This window comes from Myotis daubentonii, chromosome 1 (assembly GCF_963259705.1).
Source record: "Myotis daubentonii chromosome 1, mMyoDau2.1, whole genome shotgun sequence".
In the NCBI taxonomy this organism is placed as follows: domain Eukaryota; kingdom Metazoa; phylum Chordata; class Mammalia; order Chiroptera; family Vespertilionidae; genus Myotis; species Myotis daubentonii.
In genome coordinates this window covers 209,405,886-209,430,790 of record NC_081840.1, presented here as the reverse complement: position 1 = coordinate 209,430,790, position 24,905 = coordinate 209,405,886, and the positions used below count along the sequence as shown (strand labels likewise).

The 24,905-nt window shown below is 40.4% G+C and overlaps 1 protein-coding gene and 1 long non-coding RNA gene across 2 annotated transcripts in view; both read right to left on the bottom strand.

Annotated features, from left to right (window-relative positions):
• Positions 1-2,288: 2,288 nt before the first annotated feature.
• SMIM14 (small integral membrane protein 14) overlaps positions 2,289-24,905 on the bottom strand; it is a 61,145-nt gene continuing 38,528 nt past the window's right edge. The window contains exons 3-5 of the mRNA XM_059673131.1: positions 21,527-21,575; positions 7,765-7,907; positions 2,289-5,425 (exon numbers count right to left, since the gene is read on the bottom strand). Coding sequence (XP_059529114.1) covers positions 5,393-5,425; positions 7,765-7,907; positions 21,527-21,575 — 225 coding nt within the window. The 3' untranslated portion in view covers positions 2,289-5,392. The remainder of the gene's footprint in view (positions 5,426-7,764; positions 7,908-21,526; positions 21,576-24,905) is intronic.
• Positions 14,982-20,038, bottom strand: LOC132220173 (uncharacterized). Its single transcript, XR_009449704.1, has 2 exons — positions 16,704-20,038; positions 14,982-16,143 (listed from the first exon to the last, which is right to left on the bottom strand). It is a non-coding gene; the product is annotated as an uncharacterized LOC132220173 (long non-coding RNA).

The following is a 24,905-nucleotide window of genomic DNA, read 5'->3' as shown; positions in this document are numbered from 1 at the left end:
CTGCCTCCTGCACAGCCCGTACTGGGGATCTAGCCTGCAACCTGGGCATGTACCCTGACTGGGAATTGAACCATGGACTTCCTGGTTCATAGGCTGATGCTCAACTACTGAGGCACACTTTCTGGCTGGGCCCTACCCATTCTTCAATAGAAAAACGATAGTTTTCTTTTTTAATTTAAATTTATTGAGGTGACATCCTATATAATAAAAAGCTAATATGCAAATCAACCCAACGGTAGAATGGCTGGTCCCTATGACGTGCACTGACCACCAGGGGGCAGACGCTCCCCCCTGATGGTCAGTGCACTCCCACAGGGGGAGCGCCGCTCAGCCAGAAGCTGGGCTCACGGCTGGTGAGAGCAGTGGTGGTGGAGGGAGTGCTAAGGATGTACAACTGATGGCTTAGCCCGCTCCCCACCTAAGCTGTCATGTCAGTCGGACATCCCCCGAGGGCTCCTGCACTGCAAGGGGGTACAGGCCGGGCTGAGGGACTCCCCCCTGAGGGCATGATTTTTGTGTACCGGGCCTCTAGTTGGTTGATAAAATTATATAGGTTTTAGGGGTACAATTCTATACAATTCATCATCTGCATATTATACTAGAGGCCCAGTGCACGAATTTGTGCATGGGTGGGGTCCCTCAGTGTAGCCTACTGGGATTGTGCCAAAACTGGCAGTCCAACACCACCTGCCACTCCTGCTCATCCCGGACCCACTGCTCCGAGTCAGTCCTGATTGGGATAGTAGGCTCACCAGCCATGAGCCCTGCATCTGGTGCCCATCCTGAGGGGAGTGGGGTGGGGGAGGGATGCGATCAGCCCTCTGGGTGGGCGGTGGGACGCCCTTGCCATCCTGGGATCCGGATCTGTCCTGCTGACATTCATGCCTGTTGTCAGGAACCACCTGGCAGATGCTTTTATATTGCGTCTTCCTTGCAGAGCATTTAGGGAGGGGAAGTGGCCGCGATGCCCAAGGATGACTTCCAGGAGGCCGGTGGTGCTGTTGGGATTGTGCCAACAGTGCTGGTCGTTGGTGCCTGGCCCATTCTCCGCAGATTGGACCTGCAGAACTACTGATGGAGTGAGTGGCTGCCACCAGGCTGGTGGGCCACCAGGATGGGTCAATCAGCTGAGCAGCACTCCTGCTGTGGGAGTGTACTGACCACCAGGGGGAAGCTCCTGCATTGAATGTCTGCCCCTGGTGGTCAGTGCGCATCATAGCGACCGGTCAACTGGTTGTTTGGTCGCTTAAGCTTATGTATCTATAGACTAGACATCTGATGCATGAAAATTTGTGCAAGAGTAGGCCTTCCTTCCCGTGGCTGCTGGCATCGGCTTCCCTCCAGCACCTGGGACCCAGCTGCTTCCCTCCTCCTGCCGCCCTCATAATAAAGGGGGTGGGAAATACCCTAGGAGTGTCACACAACTATATCAGGGGCCTGGGCTGGCTTCCCTCCAAACCCGGCTTCGTTAGGAAGGATGTCTGGAATGATGTTCAGTCTAATAAGCATGTTACCCTTTCATTATTATAGATTGTGTGTTCACCACCCCAAGTCCATAATTTTCAATGCTACTTAGCTGCCCAAGATTTTGTTAAGACTTGTATTTTCTGATTTGGCTTTGGCTAACAGAATCATGCTGGATTGAAGCTTAAGACTGCCAGCTTTCAATAGGCTGTTGCTAGTAAAAATGGTAAAGTAACAGAACGTTGACAAAGGTGCAATGGGAGACAAACTAAAGTGTAGTCTTTAAGATTGTTAGATAAAAATGAAGACTGAGAACATTTGCAAGGATAAATCTTAACCCTTTTATTGGGGGTGTATGCCCTGGTGTTAGATTTACATCTGTTCTGTATGTTGTAAACAAAAAAATTGTACTTGCTGGATTAATTGTAAGGCCCCGTACTGCTATTATAATGTTAATGTATTTCTTATAACCTAAAGTTCTCTTTTAGGAAAGTCTTTTTTAAATATATTTTTATTGACTTCAGAGAGGGAGAAATAGAAACATCAATAATGAGAGAGAATCATTGATTGGCTGCCTCCTGAACGCCCCTCTACTGGGGATTGAGCCCGCAACCAGGCAGGTGCCCTTCATGGGAATCGAGTCCAAGACCCGTTAGTCCTCAGGCCAACGCTCTATCCACTGAACCAAACCGGCTAAGGCAGGAAAGTCTTTAGTTAGGGGTAAAAAGGCTTACAAAGAAACTGTTTAATAAAGGATGTTAACATTTTACTAAGCAGAAGATACTTGGTTCTCTTCCAACAAAAACCAAACAGAAAACAATGAGTGTTACTAACATTTTCTATTTATTCATTAATAAAAAGTGCATAGTACAAGCCCTTTATCCCAATCCAAGTACTCAGTAAGAGATTACAATAAACTCTGGATGGCACAGACATGATTTGTTTGGCATGATTAAACATTTAAAAACAGCAATTAACATTTAGCATAGCATATGGCCACTTTCCTTTTAACAAAGTAATCATCAGACATGGTAACAAATACATGATTTTTCATTTAGAAATATTATAATGTTAAAACTAAACCTACTAATTCAACAACAAAAATTTAACTCATTAACTGTAAACTCCCATTTCTCCTTCAAGTTGTTATTTTATGTCTTAAGCTGAGCTGGTCAAAGTTTAGCACATATTCATTTAGAGTGACGACTTTCATTCTGAGTGAAAAATTCCCAATGTTCCTTTGAAATGTAAGAATTTGGTTATTCCATAAACACTATCATATTACATACCACACAAAGACACTAAAGGTAACTATGGAATAGCTGAACTTCATAGTTACTTTGGAAAATCTCTACAAGTTGTTTAAAATATGACTTGCTGACCAAGGGAACAGTGCTAGGATATCTACATGATAAAATCTTTTACTAAAAAGAGTTCCAATGTTAACTTTTTTTCCAAATGGAAAGCAAAAAACAAACAAAACATTATTTTGCATAAAGGGACATTAAATGGCTCTAAAAATAAATTCTGAATGGCATTTGTGGAGTGTTTTAAGAGCCTGCAGTGATTAAAATGTGAAGATTTATTTTTCTTTTTTCCAGATTATTTAAAAATGCTTGTAGCCATAATTCAGGTGAATGTTTACAAGCCAAGTAATGAATAAGAGTGTGCTTAATAAAAAGGCCACATGTGGAAGCTTTAAGAATTAAAAAGAATATAAATTACTACTTAGGTTAATAGGAATACTTTATATGTAGTAGCACACTATGTTTTTTTAGAACTGCAGATATTTTACAAGCAAAAAACCCAAGACTAAATACTCCACTAAAAACTTTTCTTACTAATTAGATGATCCATACAGGGAAAGGTTAATATTCTAGATGTTCTATCAATTAAGTGGATGTGACAGAAATGAAGAACTAGGAATAAGAATCCAGATTTCCAGGTCTCTAACACTAGACACTGTTTCCATGTCACAGCCACATCTTCTACCAAAGCCAATTCTCAATTACTTGTGAGCCGTTGATTCAGTGAATACATCAGGATCCCTGCCAGGATTTCTAGCAGTTTAGAGAACAGACTTAGGATGTATGTGTAAGCCTTCAAAGTTCAGGGGGGCAAGGGCAGAAATAGGAATGCTTATAGGCATTTAGCTCCATCTTATGCCATTCCTGCCTGTTCTGCTTTAAATACGATAGTAGCTATAGAGCTGGGAAGGCTTCCAGTACGCCACAGCAAGAGGAAAAACCGTAAGTCTGTGGTATTTATTTATCCAGGATTTGACTTACCTGTGTTACAATACCCTTGATTAGACAAGTAATTAAGAATAGGTTATACTACTTCAAGAAGTTGAGCACAAAGCCAAGATGCACAGGAGGAATGCAAGCAGTCAATATTGGATAATATAATGAAATGAAGCCCTTACAATGTTCATGGCCCAGAATATAATCATAATAAAGGGGGGGAAATACCCTAGGAGTGTCACACAACTATATCAGAGACTCTTAAACAGTACAATGATTTTGAGAAGTTTATTCAATTCATACAATTTCTCAGATCAATACAGTGAAAAGCTAGACAAGTCTAGCGGGGGGGAACTCCTTACATTGATAGCAAAATTTCTTCTAGCCCCCATAAATCCTCTGTAATCACTTGCTGGAAAAAAATTCCATAACCACATAGGTGATGCCTTTTTGAAATGCCATTTGTATTCATTTTCTTTCAAACTAACCAAAACAATGCAACCTTTTACTTTTCATACAGTTCAAAATTTTGCCTATATTTCCCCACCCCAATCCATTCCATTACCAAAATAAGAATGAGATACAGGGTAAGAAAAAAATCCTTGATTGTTCCTCATTTTTCTCCTTTTCCCTTGGAGTAAACCAAGAATTTATTAAATATTTTTAAAAGTCAGAAGGACCACAAAATACTCAAAATTTATTTTTCTTCAAAGGAAAAGAGAGTAAATAAGCAAATCGCATTCAAATGTCAGTAAGCAAACAGGCTCCCCATACAGTTAGCTTTAAGAGTTTCATTTAACAGGGAAGTGTCTGAACAAAAAGGAAGCTTTCTGAGAGGCACTCATTTAAGAAATAAATTACAGATTAAATTATTACTGAATAGATTATACCTGGCAAAGGCAAAAAGAATTAACTATTTTCCTCCTTTCATGAACCTTGTAAGGCTAGTTAATATACAGTGGCTTCATATGTCATATAATGGACTGAAAATCATCCACCATATTTAAATCACGTTTATTTAAAGTTTTCTTAATATTAGACATTTTTATGGGAATGAAAACCTTAGTAAACAGTTATATAATTTATTCTCTCCTCCTTTTCTAGTCACATAAGCCAGTTGTAATGGATGATGCAGATTTCAGCTGTAACTTGTAAAAATTCCAAAGGCTGCCACAGTCCCAAGAACTGCTACCCACACACAAACTACCAAGGTAAGTAGAAATATAGTGTGGTTTAATTTTCTTTCATAAAACCTCAGACAACCCCAAATAACTTTATAAATAGCCTATGAAAAAAGCAACCTTAAAATCTATCAAAACTATTTAAAATATTTAAATGCAGAGATCTTAAATTTCCTTCAATCAGGCCAGAAATCATCACCAAAATTGTGATCACAGTTACAAATAGAATGAATGGAATGTTTGAGTTTAGGGTAACCAAAAAGCCCATGTAATTTTTTAAAAATATAATTATTTGCTCAAATACACCATGAATAGGAATGGTGATAACACAGGAGGCAAAAATAAGCTTGCAAATGAAATGTCTAGAAGCTCATGAAAACAATACCATTCCATATTGCAGGTGCAAAAGGAAGAACAGTTCTAATGGGGTTAAGAGTACTCTGGTTATCTTCGTTCATTTGGTCGTGCAAGGTGTTAACTATTTTCACTTCCCATATCGCAAAGTTAGTCCACAGGAGGGGCTGGTGGATCTTGTCCCTGTATTGGAGAAAAATTATAGAACTGACTTCTTAAATCCCAGTGCAACCAATCTAACACATTTAGTAAGAAATGAGCAGCAGTGTCCCCCAACTTCCCATCTCAAATCATATCCTTACTAGGATTTTTTCATACGGTTTTGCACAAGGGAACACTAGATTACTAGTGTTTCACCAATGTTTGTCTCATTCTTCCCTGTGCTATGGAAGAAAGGAAAATTGTTTAACAGTGGTATGTTTTGGATGAAACTTCTCTCCCTAACAGCTCCAGAAGTGATATTCAAACTAATAAAGGTAGTCTCTTCTCTCTTGCTAAGGTGATGGATTGAGTACAGTACAAAATGAACTCGAGACTTGTTTCTCACTACAGAATGTCAATGAGGATGCACATGGCTCCAGATGCTATTGGCAGCTATCTAATGAGTACAGAGGGAGCCCATCTTGGAGTGAAAGAATTGTCTTTGATGGCACTGTTAAACTTTCTAAATCTAAATACTGACTCTACCTCTGGATTTTCTGATGTGTAAACCAATAGAGCACTTACTTAAACTAGGTTGAGCTGATTTTTGTAACTTGCAATAGAAAGCACCTGAACTGTAAAGGGAATATCAGCACTTCAGGAATCTTCAGGAAGATTCTATGTATTTACTCTGACATGCTATGAGGCCCGAGGAGAGGGTGGTCAATTTTTCTACTTGGAATTATTCGATATGTTTTCTTTTCTTTTTCTTTTTTTTTTTTAATATATTTCTTCTTTGATTTCAGAGAGGAAGGGAGAAGGAGAGAGAGATAGAAACATCAATGATGAGAGAGAATCATCGATTGGCTGCCTCCTGCACACCCACCACTGGGGAACGAGCCCGCAACCCAGGCATGAGCCCTCGGAGGGAATCGAACCCGGGACCCTTCAGTCCGTAGGCCGACGCTCCATCCACTGAGCCAAGCCGGCCAGGGCGATATGTTTTCTTTTTTCTTAGAGCAGTGGGACTACTACTACTAACAATGACCTAAGGCTCAGAGGGCTGTAATCTTGTCATTTTTAATGGCTTCTAAATTAGTTTATGAAATTGGATTTCTTTAGCTTCAAGCGATGAGGAGGTAGATCTTTGATATAAAATAAAAATGTATATAGAAAGAAAAAGGGCTAAGGAGAAAGCAATTTATCAAGATAGCTGTTTAATGGCTAATCCCCTCTCCAAGACAAAAACAAAAATAAATTTAAGGCTTTTTCAGATAGTGCTAATGAGGCCTTCTTTCTTAACTGAAGTCAGCATGTTATATATCTAAATGTTCTAATCCTAAAAAAACTAAAGCACTGACCAATTAACATTGCACATTTGCTTTCTCTTACATAAGAAATTAGGTTATCTGAACTTTTTTATATTAACAACACAGGATTAAGGAAAAGAAGCAATTATTTTAGGAATTCCACATGGTGAAGGTTGAAGGAATGTGTGGGATAATTTGATGTTCAACAAATGAATCCATCACAGAAATATTTTAAATTGAATGAAAAAAAAAATAAATAAATGCTGGTTCTAAAAATGATGAAAAGGGATCCTTTAATGGAGGTTCTAGTAAAGACAGTACTGAGAACTCTGTACTGGGTAGAATTCTAGTAGAAGTAGGATTATGAAGTATTACATTTTCAATTTCCCTTTCCTCCTGTGAGAAAACATGATGAAGTGATGTCTTTCATATAGAAAATTCTAAAAATGGCTGTAATCATGACTATCAAAATTTATCAACATGGGTGATTACTACCTCTGCTTTTGCCCGCTCAGTTGATTATTGTGATGCAGAATCAGAAAAATGAGTTTGAGAGAAATAGGATGGGAAAACAGGATTTAGCCAGGTAGACTCAGTGTCTTTACTGTATTTAATAGCTAGAACAGAGGGGAGAAAATGGAGTGTGGGTTAAACCATTTCAATTGCAGCTAGTAAGAGAATTCAGGGAGCTGGAAACATGACAGGCAAAGAATCAACTAAGAGGTGGATAGAACTGGGGAAGAGGACTGAGATCTGAGAAATATTACTGTAGATTATCATAAGCTGAATCATTTTTAATGTTTCTCGTGTGAGTGAAAATTGGAATTTATTTTAAATTATTTTTGGGCTACTATGCTTATCTCTGTATGTAAACGCTATGAACACTAAGCCATTTGAGGTTGCAAGATTTACTAGGATGACAAAGGAAGAACTTTAATTTATTCTATGAATTAAATCTTCCTTTTGCTAATTCAGATCTTTCAGTCAAAACAAACTCCCCCCGCCCCCTTTTCATGCCATTACTCCCCTGACCCCACCTCTTCAAAAGGGTTTCTAATCAACAGCACTTACATTATGAGGACTGGTTGGCTTCCCAGTGAGATTGGATCCTCGAAGATTAGGAGGTCTCAGTAGAAACAAGATCAATGCAATTACCATCCAGGCCATTAAGATCATGGTAATACTGATGCCATTATCACCAGAGGGTCCTGGTACTAAAGACAAAAAAAATATTTGCAACAAAAACTGCAGCATGATTATAATATTGTTAGATAAATGTAAAAACAATTATGTTTAAATGCTAACTTCAAAAACTGTAGTCATATAAAAAACTGTACTCATAATTTAGAGAAGTAGAATTATGAAGTATTACATTTTCAATTTCTCTTTCCTCCTGTGAGAAAATCTAAATGGTAAATTGTATAAAATAGTCAAAAGCCAAAACCTACTAAATGAAGATTTTATTTTTTTTAATATATTTTATTGATTTTTTACAGAGAGGAAGGGAGAGGGATAGAGAGTTAGAAACATCAATGAGAGAGAAACATCAATGAGCTGCCTCCTGTACACCCCCTACTGGGGATGTGCCCGCAGCCAAGGTACATGCCCTTGACCGGAATTGAACCTGGGACCCTTGAGTTCGCAGGCCGACACTCTATCCACTGAGCCAAACTAGTGAGGGCTAAATGAAGATTTTAATAGTGTAGTTCTTAATATCTTGGAATAATAGAATCCTTTGAGAACTTGATAAAAATTAAGGGGACCCTCTTCACTGTAAATATCTATGTATACAAATTCAATAATTTTGCATATAATTGTGGAAAGTTCATGGTCCCACAAAGCCCTTAATCCAGATATATTGAAATCTATGGAACCCAGGTTAAAATTATCTGATATACAATAAAGACACTTACTTTTGGGGAAGGAGGAATTCTGCATTTTAATTACAGAAGCAGCAAGAAAAAAATAACAAAGCTTAAGGAAAAAGGAACATCTGAGTTATATAATATATAGATTAAAGATCTCTTTAATGATATTCTCAAACAAAGAGATATTAATTTGGCCTTTTTTTGCATAAATAAGTTGGATTCAGATCTAGATATTTTAAAGTCTATGCATTTAGCCCTAACCGGTTTGGCTCAGTGGATAGAGTGTCGGCCTGCGGACTCAGGGGTCCCGGGTTCGATTCCGGTCAAGGGCGTGTACCTTGGTTGCGGGCACATCCCCAGTAGGGGGTGTACAAGAGGCGGCTGATCGATGTTTCTCTCTCATCGATGTTTCTAACTATCCCTCTCCCTTCCTCTCTGTAAAAAATCAATTTTTTATATATATATATGTACACACATACACACACATATATATATATATATGAATTTAAAGTCTATGCATTTATCAAAAGAAATGTCAGCCCTAGCCAGTTTGGCCAGAGAGTCGGCCTGCGGACTAAAAGGTTCCAGGTTCAATTACGATCAAGGGCACATGCCCAGGTTGTGTGCTTGATCCCCAGTAGGGGGCGTGCAGGAGGCAGCTGACCAATGATTCCTCTCATCATTGATGTTTGTCTCTCTCCCCCTCTCCCTTCCTCTCTGAAATCAATAAAAAAATAAAACAACAACAAAAATATTCCACATCTTAAAAAAAAGAAATGTCAGGTGTGCGTATGTATATATCATTTTTCTCTGCTCCTTGAGGCAGCCATATTTTATTTCATTCAAAATAACAAGTACCTACCACAGTGCCTGGCCCATGGTATGAGCTTCAAAAACTTCTAATAAATGAAACAAATTTTTACTGTACTATATTAGAAAATTCAATTATCAGAAATGAAAATTACAGAAGATTGAATTTCTAAGCATAGTATCTCTAGTTGGTTATTAAAATAGGCTGTCAAGACTATAACTGTTGCCCTAACCGGTTTGACGCTCTAACCAGTGGATAGAGTGTCGGCCTGCGGACTCAGGGGTCCCAGGTTCGATTCCAGGCAAGGGCATGTACCTTGGTTGTGGGCACATCCCCAGTGGGGAGTGTGCAGGAGGCAGCTGATAGATGTTTCTCTCTCATTGGTGTTTCTAACTCTCTATCCCTCCCCCTTCTTCTCTGTAAAAAAATCAATAAAATATATTTTTAAAAAAGACTATAACTGTTTGGTTTTGTTCTCCTTGCCTCAGGAAAATGTAAAAGAAATCCATGCAAGATGCATTGCAACTGGGGTCCGTGGGCCCAGGACTCACTCCCAAGAAAGTGAAGGCCATGAGAGGTGGCATTGCTGAGGCCACAAGATTAGTGACCAAAGGGGACAAAGTCAGGCAAAGGGTTTAGCTAGCCCAACAGCAGGCCGGATAGGAATGTAGCCTCGGTCTGTTCCAACCCCAATCACTTCCCCAGACACAGCTAACAAAGTATTCAGTCACCAAAACTGCATTGCTCATCACACAATGAATCAGCAGGTTTTTTTCTCTATATACATATCTTTTCCTTGGTTCCCTCCTATTATACTAAATGTGCCTCTTTTATAACTAAAACCAATTTCTCTCCACTTGAGCTTTGGATCCCATTGCTCTTACAGAGGATCCACTATCTTCTCTCTTGTGTATTCAACACCCCTTTCTCCATTGCAGCCAACCCAGAATCACTTAAATGTGAGCAAGTTTATCCCATCTTAAAAAAAAAATCCTCATTTCCCCTGTCTTAACCCCTTTCCCTGAGCTAATATCTTGAGAACTGTCTACATTTCACTACCTCCCATCACGGCTCTGGTTGGTATCCACCTCCATTGTCATTTGAACAGCTTTTCAAAAGGTCACCTATGACACCGCCATCAAATGTTCTTAAACTGTGGTATACATCAGAACCATTCAGCAGCTTCTTAAACTAAAATAACAAGCATTTCCCCTGTCCTACCTTCTCTGTCCCACCAAACTGGGTCTCCATTCATTCAGCCGCCTTGGCCAGAAACCTATGAGAATATCTTTTGTTCTCTCTCAATGATCTATTTAACACATCATGAGTTTTCTGTCAATTTTACTACCTCAATAGCACTCAAATCTGTCCAATTCTAGCTCTACTCCCACACTTGCTCTAGCTACCTTCACTTCTTGTCTGGTCTATTGCAATGGCCTCTCAGCAGATCTCCCCATACCTACTCTTGCCTCCTCTAATTCTGTGCTATATGCTGATCCAACAGTGATTTTTAAAAAGCAAATATTATTTATTATTTCATTACTAAACAGCAAAAATTTCAGTGGTTACTTTGAACCAAGTATTATCTCTCTTAATCCATTTAACAATTTTATTTTATGGTAGGTACTATCATATCTTCATTTTATAGATGAGGACACTGGGGGAAAAGGAATTAAATCCCAATGTCATATAGGTGGTATGTGGCAAAGCTAGGACTTCAATACAAGTATTCTCATTCCAGAACCTGTGCTCTTGACCTCTTTTGCTATGTCATAATCTCTGACAATATCACATAGTGAGGCAGACCTCTGAAAATTATTAGAACTGTAGGTAGTAAAACTGGAAAATACAGATTTAAAAATAATTTTTTATAAGAAAGCTTATAACTACCTGTTAAGTAAAACTACATTTAAAGTTAGCCGAAGAAAGATAGCTGTACATTATCACCTTATAGTGTCCCTCTCAGAAATAAAATATTACTTAATTGTATAAACCAGAAGTGTAACTCCAATGCCAATTCTTATTTTATTCAATTTGAAAAATGAATCCTTTACTTTTTTATATTATATGTAAGTAAAAGATTCTGAAGCTTCAGAGTTGAACCTCAGACCACAAATTTACTAATTAATATTTCTGGACCAAGCAGCCCTGACAAAAGGCCCACTCCTTTTTAAAACTCTCATAGGGATAATATGACACTTGGTTCCCTGTAACTGTCTCATAGCTTGGTTCCTATTACAGCCTTTCCTTCCTGCATTTTGCTGCCAGAAAACTCTGCTCTTAACACATCTCTGCTGACCAACCCAGTGACTCACTCTGTTGCTTCCACTCTGAACTCTTTCAGCCTGGCCCTTCCTAAGATTTGACCTATTCATCAATATAAACTCTTATCATTTCTCAGAAAAAGCATCCTTTGTCAACCCTATACCTTCTCTTTAGCCAGTGGTTCCTAGTCTGCCTGTGCATCAGGATAGCCTGCAACAATATCAACACCACAGATTCTAATTCACACCATCTAATTCAGAAGCAACTCAGGGGTGGGGTAAGGAACCAACGATATTTTCAAAGCTTTCCAAATGAATCTGATGCAATAGTTCAATACTAGTTTGGCTGACAGCATTTGCCAACTTTGCAAACTCAGCCTTGGGGTACTCATTATTTTTCCTGTCTGACATGTTCTTATACTAGTATACAACCTCTATTTATTCTCTTCTATCCTACATCCCTCTCTCTCTTCTGTAAAAATTTCCATTTTCTCTCACCACTCTTTCCTTTCTGCTCTGGACTAGTATAGCATTTCTAATTTAAAGAAATGGTTTCCTATTTCTCCTAATTAAGTCATTAACTTTTTAAGAATTGAGACCACCTCTTAACTATGTAATCCATGCCTCAGTTTCTTTAGCTGTGAAATGGAAATACTACCATCATCTCAGAGAGTTGTGAAGGTTGAAATGATCAGTACACGGAAAGCAGTTAGCACCATGCCTGGTGCACAATAAACATTAGCCATTACCAGTACTAAGGTCAACTACAGCACAGAAAAGACCGAGTGCAGATGGATCCTAGTGGGAATAACTAGCCTAGATAAGATGGTGAAGTGGGAATGGAAAAGGGTCAAATACAAATGGTATTAGGATGGAAGAAGTACACTTGGTGACTGACTAGAAAGGTGGTAGGAGGAGGAAGAAAAAGAAGTGAAGGATGCCTCTAGACAAGGGGTGGAGACCTGCCCTCAGAACATGTAAGGCTCATGGAATCACTGGGTCTGGCCCTGCCATGGCATGAGGGGTAAGTCAATGAAATGTCTGACCAAATATAGCAGGCTCATTTTTAAGTTGTTAATTTTGTAAGGCCCATGAATGATGTTATAAATATACAAACGGGACATTCGGTAGAACCAAGATGGCGGCATAGGTTAACGCCGGAGTTTGCTGCTTTGAACAACTACTTCAAAAGTGAAACCAAAAAACGGAAGGGACATCACCCAGAACCACAGGAACGCTGGCTGAGTGGAAGTCCTACAACTAGGAGGAAAGAGAAACGCACACGGACACTCAGAGGAGGCGCAGTGCTGAAGTCAAATTCTGAGGTGCGGAGTGCGCGGAGCGGGCTGGTGGCGGAGGGCGCGGTTGTTGTTTTCAATCAGGAGGGAGTCGCAGACTCTGAGCTCCAGATACAGGCGAGGCTTTAGGGACCCAGACTCAGGCGGGAGAGGCGGGACTGTCTGGCTTCGGTCAGAGCGAGTGCAGCTTTCTCTCCCAGCTTTGCAGCGGGTGCTGGGACTCAGAGAGGCAGAGCCCCTGGGGACAGGACTGAGAGCCGCCATAACTGCTCTCTCCGGCCCACCCTGTTGATCCTGTGTGACCCGCCCCGCCCAAGCCCTGCACAGAGGCATTTGCCGGATAGCCTCAGGCAAAGGCTAGATTAGCACCTCCCTAGAGGACAGAAGTTCTCTCACTGCTGACACAGCTGATTCTCATAGCCACTTGGCCTGGAGGTCAAACCCTCCCTGGAATTAGCTACAACAATCAAGATTTAACTTTAAGACTGCGAACAAAGACCACTAGGGGGTGCACCAAGGAAGCATAACAAAATGCGGAGACAAAGAAACAGGACAAAATTGTCAAAGGAAGATATAGAGTTCAGAACCACACTTTTAAGGTCTCTCAAGAACTGTTTAGAAGCTGCCGATAAACTTAATGAGATCTACACGAAAACTAATAAGACCCTCGATCTTATATTGGGGAACCAACTAGAAATTAAGCATACACGGACTGAAATAACGAATATTATACAGACGCCCGACAGCAGACCAGAGGAGCGCAAGAATCAAGTCAATGATTTGAAATGCGAGGAAGCAAAAAACATCCAACCGGAAAAGCAAAATGAAAAAAGAATCCAAAAATGCGAGGATAGTGTAAGGAGCCTCTGGGACAGCTTCAAGCGTACCAACATCAGAATTATAGGGGTGCCAGAAGATGAGAGAGAGCAAGATATTGAAAACCTATTTGAAGAAATAATGACAGAAAACTTCCCCCACCTGGTGAAAGAAATGGACTTACAGGTCCAAGAAGCGCGGAGAACTCCAAACAAAAGGAATCCAAAGAGGACCACACCAAGACACATCATAATTAAAATGCCAAGAGCAAAAGATAAAGAGAGAATCTTAAAAACAGCAAGAGAAAGAAACTCAGTTACCTACAAGGGAATACCCATACGACTGTCAGCTGATTTCTCAACAGAAACCATGCAGGCCAGAAGGGAGTGGCAAGAAATATTCAAAGTGATGAATACCAAGAACCTACAACCAAGATTACTTTATCCAGCAAAGCTATCATTCAGAATTGAAGGTCAGATAAAGAGCTTCACAGATAAGGAAAAGCTAAAGGAGTTCATCACCACCAAACCAGGATTATATGAAATGCTGAAAGGTATCCTTTAAGAAGAGGAAGAGGAAGAAAAAGGTAAAGATACAAATTATGAACAACAAATATGCATCTATCAACAAGTGAAGCTAAGAATCAAGTGAATAAATAATCTGATGAACAGAATGAACTGTTGATTATAATAGAATCAGGGACATAGAAAGGGAATGGACTGACTATTCTTGGGGGGGAAAGGGGTGTGGGAGATGTGGGAAGAGACTGGACAAAAATCGTGCACCTATGGATGAGGACAGTGGGTGGGGAGTGAGGGCGGAGGGTGGGGCGGGAACTGGGAGAAGGGGAGTTATGGGGGGGGGGGAAAAAAGAGGAACAAATGTAATAATCTGAACAATAAAGATTTAATTTAAAAAAAATAAATAAATAAATATACAAACGGCCCTTGGCAGAAAAAAAGATTCCCCACCCTTGCTCTAAAGGATAGTAGTATGCAGTCGAATTTCTCCATTTAAAGGGCTAAATGGATATAGGTTTTCTAACCTCCAAGGTTTAATAAGATCATCTCTTGTATTTTCCACTAACTGAAAGACCCTCCTAGGAGTAAAGGATAACAGATGAACCAGCTGTAAAACCTCTTGATCATAGTCAATGTTTTTCATTTATAGCAGTCCTACAAAATTAAGATTCGCTCTAGAATTTACTTTCACATGGGCATACCGTGCAAGGTTATTAACCCTTTGAGTGCCAACCAATATCCTAGGAACTATGCTAAAATTGCCAAGGCATTTTTGCTGATTTTACAGTTTAGGAAAAAAATTATGAATTGCAAGTAAATGAAGTTACATATTCAAAAACTTAAGGAAACCTTTACTACATTGACATGTTTAGTAATATCATCATCACTAATAAAAGCAGACTTAGAACTGGACGCCATTTCGAAGCTTTGATAGCGCTCCGGGCACTTTTGGTAAAAGACAGGAGGAGCGCGATCGTGCTCCCCAGCACTCTAGAGGTTAATAAGAAACTAAAACAAACTAAATGTCCATCAAAAGTGTCTGATTAATAAATTATGGTATATCTGTATAATAAAATACTTTAAAGCTGTAAAAAAAAAGTTGAAGTTTCCATGAGATATGCTATTTTTTGACAGAAAAAAAGCAGAACAGTGTGTCCAAAAACAAGGGGCAAATACATATTTTGCTTGTACATGTATATGAAATTCTGGGAAGATATATAGAAGGCTAATAACATCTAGAGATTTGATCTGGGTAGATGGGAGAATGAGTAGGATGACAACTTTTTACTTCATGAAGTCTCAGAACAGGTATGGTATTCAAATCCCCTGACCCTATGCAGGTAATACAAACAAATGTTAGGAGCAGTTATTTTAAGGTCAGTATGGAGAGGTAAATGGACCTTTAAATGACCTGGCCTCTGTGCTTTTCATTGTTATAACCTTTAGGCACATATGAATAATAAGGGGAACATCAAGTGGAGGTTATAAAACCTGTTCCCTTACTACCTGGAAATTATTTGCCATAAGAGGGTAAACAGCCCTAGCCTTTTTGCTCAGTGGTTAGTGTCGGCCGGGACTAAAGGGTCACGGGTTCAACTCCAGTCAAGGGCATGAACTCAGTTGCAGGCTTGATCCCTAGCCTCGTTGGGGCTGTGGGAGGCAACCCATCGATGTGGCTCTCTCTGTCTCTTCCCCCCCTTCCACTCTCTCTAAAAATCAATGGAAAAAATATCCTCGGGTGAGGATTAACAACAACAAAAAAGAGGGTAAATACTTTTTAGTCCGGGCTGGGTAGCTCAGTTGGATGGAGCATCGTCCTGATACTCTAAGGTTTCAAGTTCTATCTCCAGTCAGGGCACATATAGGAAGCACCTAATGAATGCATAAATAAGTGGAACAACAAGTCTCTCTCTCTCTCTCTCTCTCTCTCTTTCTCTCCCCCCATCTCTCCCCCTCTCTCCCCCTCTCTCTCCCCCTTTCTCTCACCTCTAAAATAAACTTTTTAAAAATGAGGGTGAATGCTTTTTACTCTATGGTCTGGAAAGATGTCAAATCATAAAAATGCAAAAGAACTTTGTAGACCAAAATAGAGTGTTCTGTTTTCCTTAAAAGCAAACATGAGTATTATAAAAAAGATGCCAGTCCGGCGACAGTGGCTCAGTTGGCTGAGTGTCATCCTGTGCACGGAAGGGTTGCCAGTTCGTCAAGGCACATGCCTGGGTTACGGGTTCGATCCCAGGTTACGGCGTGTGAGGAAGGCAGCTGATCGATGTTTCTCTCTCTTTCTCTCTCACTCTCTCTCTAATCATGTCCTCAGGTAAGTGTTAGGGGCAGAAATAGAACAGTGGGGACTAGCTATAATTATAAGAAATATTAATCATCCTCTGTTAATTGTGATTGTTCTGTATTGATTAGAGAAAGCACATTCTAACCTGGCTGAGAGCTGTACTCTAGCCAACATCAGAATGCAGTCCATCCTCCTCTTCCGAGAACGGCCCATCATCATGGAAAGATTAACCACCTTGTTGCTGAGACAATCTGGCTCTAGAGCAGCCGTGGGCAAACTACGGCCCGTGGGCCAGATCCGGCCCGTTTGAAATGAATAAAACTAAAAAAAAAAAAGACCGTACCCTTTTATGTAATGATGTTTACTTTGAATTTATATTAGTTCACACAAACACTCCATCCATGCTTTTGTTCCGGCCCTCCGGTCCACTTTAAGAACCCATTGTGGCCCTCGAGTCAAAAAGTTTGCCCACCCCTGCTCTAGAGGTACCGACCTTTGCCTGCCCTTTGCACCCCAGCCCACATGGCCTGTAACCTGTAACCATTACACCTTGCCCACTTCCCATGCCTGCAATTCCTACTTTCCCATGTAATCTTTCTCCTTCTACCCAATATGAGCAGCTGGGATATGGGAAGGGGTAGAGCAGGTTTTTTAAAAAATTGATTTCAGAGAGAAAGGGAGATGGAGAAAGAAGCATCTGATGAGAGAGAATCACCAATAGGCTGCTTTCTGCATGCCCCTGACTGGGGACCAAGCCAACGACGCAGGCACGTGCCCCTAGTGGAAATCAAACTTCGATCTCCTGGTTCATAGGTCGACGCTCAACCACTGAGCACACCAGGTGGGCAAGAGCAGATTTTTGTGGATGACCTGCTGCTCTCCCATACTGCTGGCATTATTGGAATAAACGCTCATAAATGATTCAACCCTGTCTCAGCTTAATTGGTTCAAGTAGTGACAGGCAGCCCAGACCCATTGGTTGTCCAGTTTCATAAGAATTAAAGAAGAAAAATAAAAAATGATGCCAAATGGAATATTACAAAGAAGCTATTAATTTAGCTGGACACGGGAAGATGAGAGAGTAGAGAAGGAAGTCTATGAGGTGGCAGAGCCTAAGGGATTATTTCTGTAGACTTTTATAAGTTTTCACTGGAAAAGTAGAACTACAACAGTGAAAGTGGACAAAGCACCAATAGGCTTTAAGCCTGTAATTGTGGGGATTATATACAACAGCAATTTTTAACTGGTGTGTCGCAACAACTTTTAAAACATGCAATACCTGACTATTTATTTAGGGACACTGATCTCTATTCCCTTAGATTGTCAAATAAAAAAATGACAAGAATCAACACAAAAACAATAGCCATCCAGTGTGAATCAAAGTTATACCTATTTTTTTGTCGGAATGGCAAAAAATACATTTTTTTTGGTGTACCGCAGAATTTTAGCAGTTTATGTGTGCCACGAGATGAAACAGTTGAAAATAGCTGGTATGCAGTAATTACATTATCCTCAGTACAGCTACCCGTTTTCATGCTGATTTACTTTAACAGTAAGTTAGTGATAGAGCTGGTTGCCATACATCTCTATCTCATAGGCAGTCTTTCAGAAGAGTGAGCAGATTTGTTCTATACTATTCTAGAGAGCAAAACTGTGGGTGTACATCACAATAAAGTGAAATGTAGCTCAATATAAAGAATCACGCAGCAACTAGATCTGTTAACAGACTGCAACTAGATCCCGCTCCCACATGAAGTAATGAGCTCCCTATTCAACTACATCATCTCAAATATGCAATTCTACGTGGCAGGCATAACAGGTACTGTGATATTGTGATATAATTCAAAATATATATTTGGCTTTCATCCTGGTTCCTGGAACAGAGATCTAAAATCTTGGAACTTCCTGAGTGATTGGGGTGATAGAACATCATTTGTTATTCATAATTAATCTCTTAAAGCTATACCTGAGTTTATGCTAATGAGGTGACTCTTGGTGGGCCCCTAGCTTCAGGATAGGGGCTAGTTGCCCAGGGTTTAGACCAGGTGATTAGAGGGTTGGAACTTTCAGCTCCACTCCCTGACCTCCAGGGAGGGTAGAAGTTAGTCACCAGTGGCCAATGATTTAATCCTTCCCGCCTATATAATGGAACCTCCATAAAACAATGGGGTTCAGAGAGCTTGCTGGCTGGTGTTCACATCAATGTGCTGGGAGGGCACACCAGAAAAAGACATGAGTTCTGCACTCCCCCCCCCCCCCCCCCCGCCCCTCCACCTTGCCCTATGTATCTTTTCCATTTGGTTGGTAATAAACCAGTGATAGTAAATTACCTGTTTTCCAGTGTTCTGTGAGGCATTTTAGCAAATTATTGAACCTCAGGAGGGGAGTCATGGGAACCCTTGATTTATATTTTATGAAAACAGCAAGAGCTCACTAGGGAAAATTTAGAATAAACAGAAAAGTGATTCTATTACCCAGAGGAAACAACTGCTTAAACCATTAAAAAATATGGCTCTCAGAAAGGATTTCCAATAAATGCTAAAAGAACTGGTAGGAAAAAACTGGCAAATATGACCAAATTAATACTCAAGGACTAGAGCTTGCCTTTATATTTAAATTAAGGAAGTGGCCCTTGCAGGTTTGGCTCAGGGGATACAGCATCAGCCTACGGACTAAAGGGTCCCAGTTCCGTTTGGCCGGGGGGGGGGGGGGGGGGGGGGGGAGGGGGGAAGCGGACATGCCTGGGTTGCAGGCTTGATCCTCCCAGTGGGGGGCGTGCAGGAGGCAGCTAATCAATGATTCTCTTTCATCATTGATGTTTCTATCTCTCTATCTCCCTTCCTCTCTGAAATCAATAAAAAATATATATATATAAAAATAAACTCCTGCCCTGACTGGTTTGGCTCAGTGGATAGAGTGTCGGCCTGCGGACTGAAAGGTCCTAGGTTCAATTCCGGTCAAGGGCATGTACCTTGGTTGCAGGCACATCGCCAGTAGGAGGTGTGCAGGAGGCAGCTGATCGATGTTTCTCTCTCATCAATGTTTCTAACTCTCTATCCCTCTCCCTTCCTCTCTGTAAAAAATTAATAAAATATATTTTTTAAAAATAAACTCCTGAAGGAAAGGGAGCTTGTTTAAAAAAATAATAATAAAATAAAATAAATTAAGGAAGTGAAAATTTAACTCACAGAAATAAGAGTGTATCTGTTTACAGGTGGGGCTGGCTCAAAGGTCACAAATACCACAAATGTAATAAACACTAGTTTTCCTGTAAGTTCAGTAAGATTACTTTCAACTAGAAGAACAAGTTTTAGCTTTACCTGCTGAGTCAAAAAACTGAGTTGCTTATCAGAAGGCATAATGCAGATTAATAAATGCTATTAAAGAAGCAACATAAAGAAAGGTGAAGTGAGAGAACCACCACTCATCATCCTAACAACTTAACACATCTGCACAGTACCATTACCTTCTCTCCAGAGGCATAAATGCTTACCCTGCCGCACCAATGGACTACGTTTTGACAAAATTCTTACTTTGGACGAGGCACTGTACCAGCTCCTATAAGTTGTTATATTTATAGAATTTGATGAAACACCCAGTACCCACCGCAAGAACAACAATTGATCATGTAATAACAAGCCCCTTTATAAAGGTACTTTACTGTGATTTGTTTTACTTCATATGCATAATAAAGTGGAGCTCAGCTTCAGAGATGGGTAAATATAAACAACTAGCCTATAAATAAACACAATTTAGCATTATGTGAAAAGCCCTAAAATGTACATACAAAGGATGTTTAAGTATTACTTATAAGGGCAAAAGATGTTAATCCTCAATTGAGACTACTTTTTCAAAGAGGGCGAAAGGGAGGGAGGGAGGGAGGAGAAAGAGAGAGAGAAACAAGGATGTGAGAGTCACACATCAATTGGTTGCCTCCCAACCAGGGCTGGAAATTGAACCTGCCACCCAGGTATGTGCGCTTGACTAGGAATTGAACCTGTGACCCTTAGGTGCATGGGCCGTTGTTCTAATCACTGAGAATACTGGCCAGAGCAGTTGGTAAATATTTTTAATATAGATATACTGATATTTTCATAATACAGTAGTGAAAAACAATACCAAGTGATCCCCCTTTTGTAAGTGTATATGAAAACTAATTGTGTCTGTGAGTGTCATACTTCCATTCTATAACTGTTGAATTAATATAGCACAAGACTGGACTGACTTAAATGTTAGTTATCAGTTCCCCCAAAGTATCCTTCAAGTTATTTCTGTCCTGAAAGAAAAGATACTTAACATAATGGCCACCAAGTCTGCCAGCTGCATTCCCATGCAGGATCCACCTTCCTGCTGAATCTCACTTTACTGTCACCACTGAGCATAAATAGACACAGACAGAGAAACCTTCCCACTGCTCATTGCTCTTGGGAATGCTAATGTCAGAACCAAACGAATGACTGCACAGGCTCCCAAAGCTTCCAAACCTTGGGAAAGAATGGCCTCTTCCTTTACTCAGAAGTTCTCAGAGCTGCCAATGGATGAAAACAGATGCTAAGCAAAGAGCGAGGGTTTGAGCTAGCAGCCTCAACGTTCCAGTTCAACCAGCCAAAAGTGCCCTGTTACACATATATTTGCCAAGAAAAGGCCCGGAAGGGTTTACACCAAGTTAGTCAACAGTGGTTATCTTTTAGTATTCTGGGAGTTTTTCCTTTTCTTTTTTCTTCTTTGTGAATTTTCTTCAATGAACACAATTTGTTTTTGAGGCAAAAAAAAAAAAAACCCCAACCAAACAAACACAAAACCATACCATTTTTTCAGTTAGAGATGAAATATTTAAGTAGAAATACATTACTGAGGACCATTTTCTTAAAGAACAAACCAGGAGTAATTTCTGACAAATATGCCCAGTCATCTGGCCTCTAATTCTGCCCTCAATGTCAAGCCTCCTCCTGTCCCATCGTTACTTACATTCTTGGAGACATTCTGTGTCTGTGCAGTAGGACTGGGACTGCCTCAACTACAATGAATAAGAAGAAAGGAAAGTTAGCCATTGGACTTCACCAAAAATGGATACTATTCATTAGAATGGTCATGTTTTGTTATTTAATGAATGCTACCACCGTGTATATCGTATCTTCAAAATCAGATATAAATGCAGAACACACTGAGGGGCTGTTCTGTTTTGGGGGATTTTTCCTACTTAAAGTAATTTTCAAATATACTGTGGTCTACCACAATTCACCTATTTAAGTTAAGGAATTAGAAAACGCACAATATGACAGGAACTCCTGCTCCCATATGTCATTAGACTTCCCAAAGAGTTACAGGAGGGGAGGGGGGCTTATTTCCCCTAGTTGTCACTGAGCGTGGGATTCTTACGATTTCCTGAGAAAAGGAATTTTTTGAGACTCTCATTTTTATTTGTGCAGAATTAAATTTCTGAGTTTTCAAAGTCCCATTTCCCTGTCATGTGGTACTAGTCCACAGTAACTAAATTTTACTTCAATGTTCATTTAAATTGAGTTTGCTTCACCTTAAAAAATTTTAACCCCACTCCAAAACAAAAACAACAACAACAAAAACACACATAAATGAGAAAGAATGAATTCATGGCCTCAGGAGGTCTGATTAAATGGTTATATTTAAAACTTGGTTACCCATAGATGAAACATTTTACTTTGATTGGACTAGATTCAGGAAAGGGGGGAAAAGTCCTGCCTGTTTGTGCAAATAAATCTGCTCAAAATTATCACTAATATTTTCTTAAACCAAACTCCCAAACCAACAACAAAAAAGTTCTTTCAAATCAATGAATAAGTGTCCAAGTCAATGTCCTCTCTGACCAGACCTCACACAGCTCACAGTCGTAACGTTGGTATGAAAATATCTGAGTGTAAGACTCGTATGGCTTTCCTCAAAACATACATAAAGTATCCATTTATCTGACAAATATACTTTTTAAAATTTTTAAAAAGTTGATTTGAGAGAGAGAGAGAAGGGAGAGAAACATCAACTTGTTGTTCCACTTATTTATGCATTCATTGGTTGATTCTCATATGTGTTCTAAATAGTTATTGAACCTGCAACCTTGGTGCATTGGACAACACTCTAACCAACTAAGCTACCCAGCCGAGGCCTATCTGAAAAAAATTTAACAAGTGCCTTCTATGTGCATTTTGTTAAAAAAAGGTTTTTAAATTTTAAAAGTCTATTTGCTATTTATTTTCAAATTCCTCAGGAATTCATGTCAACTTTATTTGCAACAACTCAATTCACTGCCAGCTTAAAATCAAGCTATTTTTGAAAATGAAGATGGAAAATAGATGTGCCCAGTTTAAAATATTCTAAATCAAGCATGTCAAATTCACAGCACAAATATTTTTGTGGCCCAGCCAATATAATAGTATGTAAGAAACATTTCAATAAAAATTTCGTAGCTTAATTTTTACAATATTCTGAAATACATAATGGTATCTAATAAAAGACAAAAGGGTAATTAACCGTACCTCCGCTGCTCTTCCCATTGTCTAATCAGCGAGATATGCAAATTAACTGCCAACAAAGATGGCGGCTGACAGCCATGCAGCTGAAGCAAGCAGGAGGCTTGCTTGCTCCAGTGATGAAGGGAGCCAAGGTTCCCCGCCTGCCGCAGCCTGGCTCTAAGCTCCGAAAGCAACAGTTCCAAAAGCAACAAAGTTTCAATTATAGAAGCTAAACAAACCCCAGATACCTGCTTTTAGCCAGCCATGGCCTCAGAGCTGGGAGTGCCAGTGAAGGCAACAGAGTTTCAATTATAGAAGGTAAATAAATCCCAGAATTAAAAAAATAAAGAAAAAAAGGAGAGGCTAGGAGCTTCAGTTGCCGGCCAGCCTGAAAACAGCCCTCAGCCCCTCACCCAGACTGGCCAGGCACCCCAGTGGGGACCCCCACCCTAAGAGGGGAGCAGGCAGATTGAAAACAGCCATCAGCCCCTCACCCAGACTGGCCAGGCACCCCAGTGGGGACCCCCACCCTGAAGGGGGCGTGACCAGCTGCAAACAGCCATCAGCCCTTCACCCAGGCTGGCCAGGCACCCAAGCGGGACCCCCACCCTGATCTGGGACACCCTTCAGGGCAAACCAGCCGGCCTCCACCCGTGCACCAGGCCTCAATCCTATATAGTAAAAGGATAATATGCAAACTGACCCTAACAGCAGAAAGACTAGGAATGACTGGTCACTATGACACACACTGACCACCAGAGGGCAGATGCTCAATGCAGGAGCTGCCCTCTGGTGGTCAGTGCGCTCCCACATGGGGGAGCTCTGCTCAGCCACAAGCCAGGCTGATGGCTGCCAGTACAGCGGTGGTGGTAGGAGCCTCTCCTGCCTCCTCAGCAGCGCTAAGGATGTCTGAATGCAGCTTAGGTCTGCTCCTTGTTGGCAAGTGGACATCCCCCGAGGGCTTCTGGGCTGCCAGAGGGATGTCTGATTGCCAGCTTAGGCCCAATCCCCTGGGGAACCAGCCTAAACCAGCAGGTGGTCATCCCCCGAGGGGTCCCAGACTGAGAGAGGGCACAGGCCGGGCTGAGGGATCCACCCCCCCCGAGTGCACAAATTTTTGTGCACCAGGCCTCTAGTTATTAATAATGAACTACGTTTGCTAATGACTGATTACTATAATCGTGCTGCACTAATTTCCCTTACACGCTGGTGCACCATTTCTCTACACTAATACTAGCAGCGAATATTTTAGCAGCTGACTGCCATGTCATTAGTCTTGTACTGACTTGTTTGGTGTGCACAACAGGAAATATTTTGCTTTCAGAGAAAAGAAAAATGGGTTTATTTGCGTTACGCTTATTAACTTGTGCAATTATTCAGTGTCTGGTAAGTTAATGTTCAAGAAAAAATATTAATTTTTACTAAAATGTTCTATTGTTTTATGTTAACGATTACTCATTTATTTCAGCCCTTTGTATTCAGCATGTCTCTATCGAAATAAACCTACGTTTCTATGAAAATTGAAGCTTTTGTTTTTTTGTGGCCCACATAAACTTAAATCTTGTTTATTTGACCCATCTTAGCCTTTGAGTTTGACATGCTTGTTTGAAATGGTCATCAATGTCAGGTCATGGATTTCAATTTGGGATTTAGGAAACATAGCCATATAAATAGACTCTACATTATGGATCTGAAGATGTGGTAGAGAATCTCACATAGAAAATAAAAACATAAAGTCTCTTAAACAAACAAACAAACAAAACAGGCCAGCTGGAGTGGCTCAGTAGTTGAGAATTGACCAATGAACCAGGAGGTCACAGTTCAATTCCCAGCAAGGCACATGCGGGATTGCGGACTTAATCCCC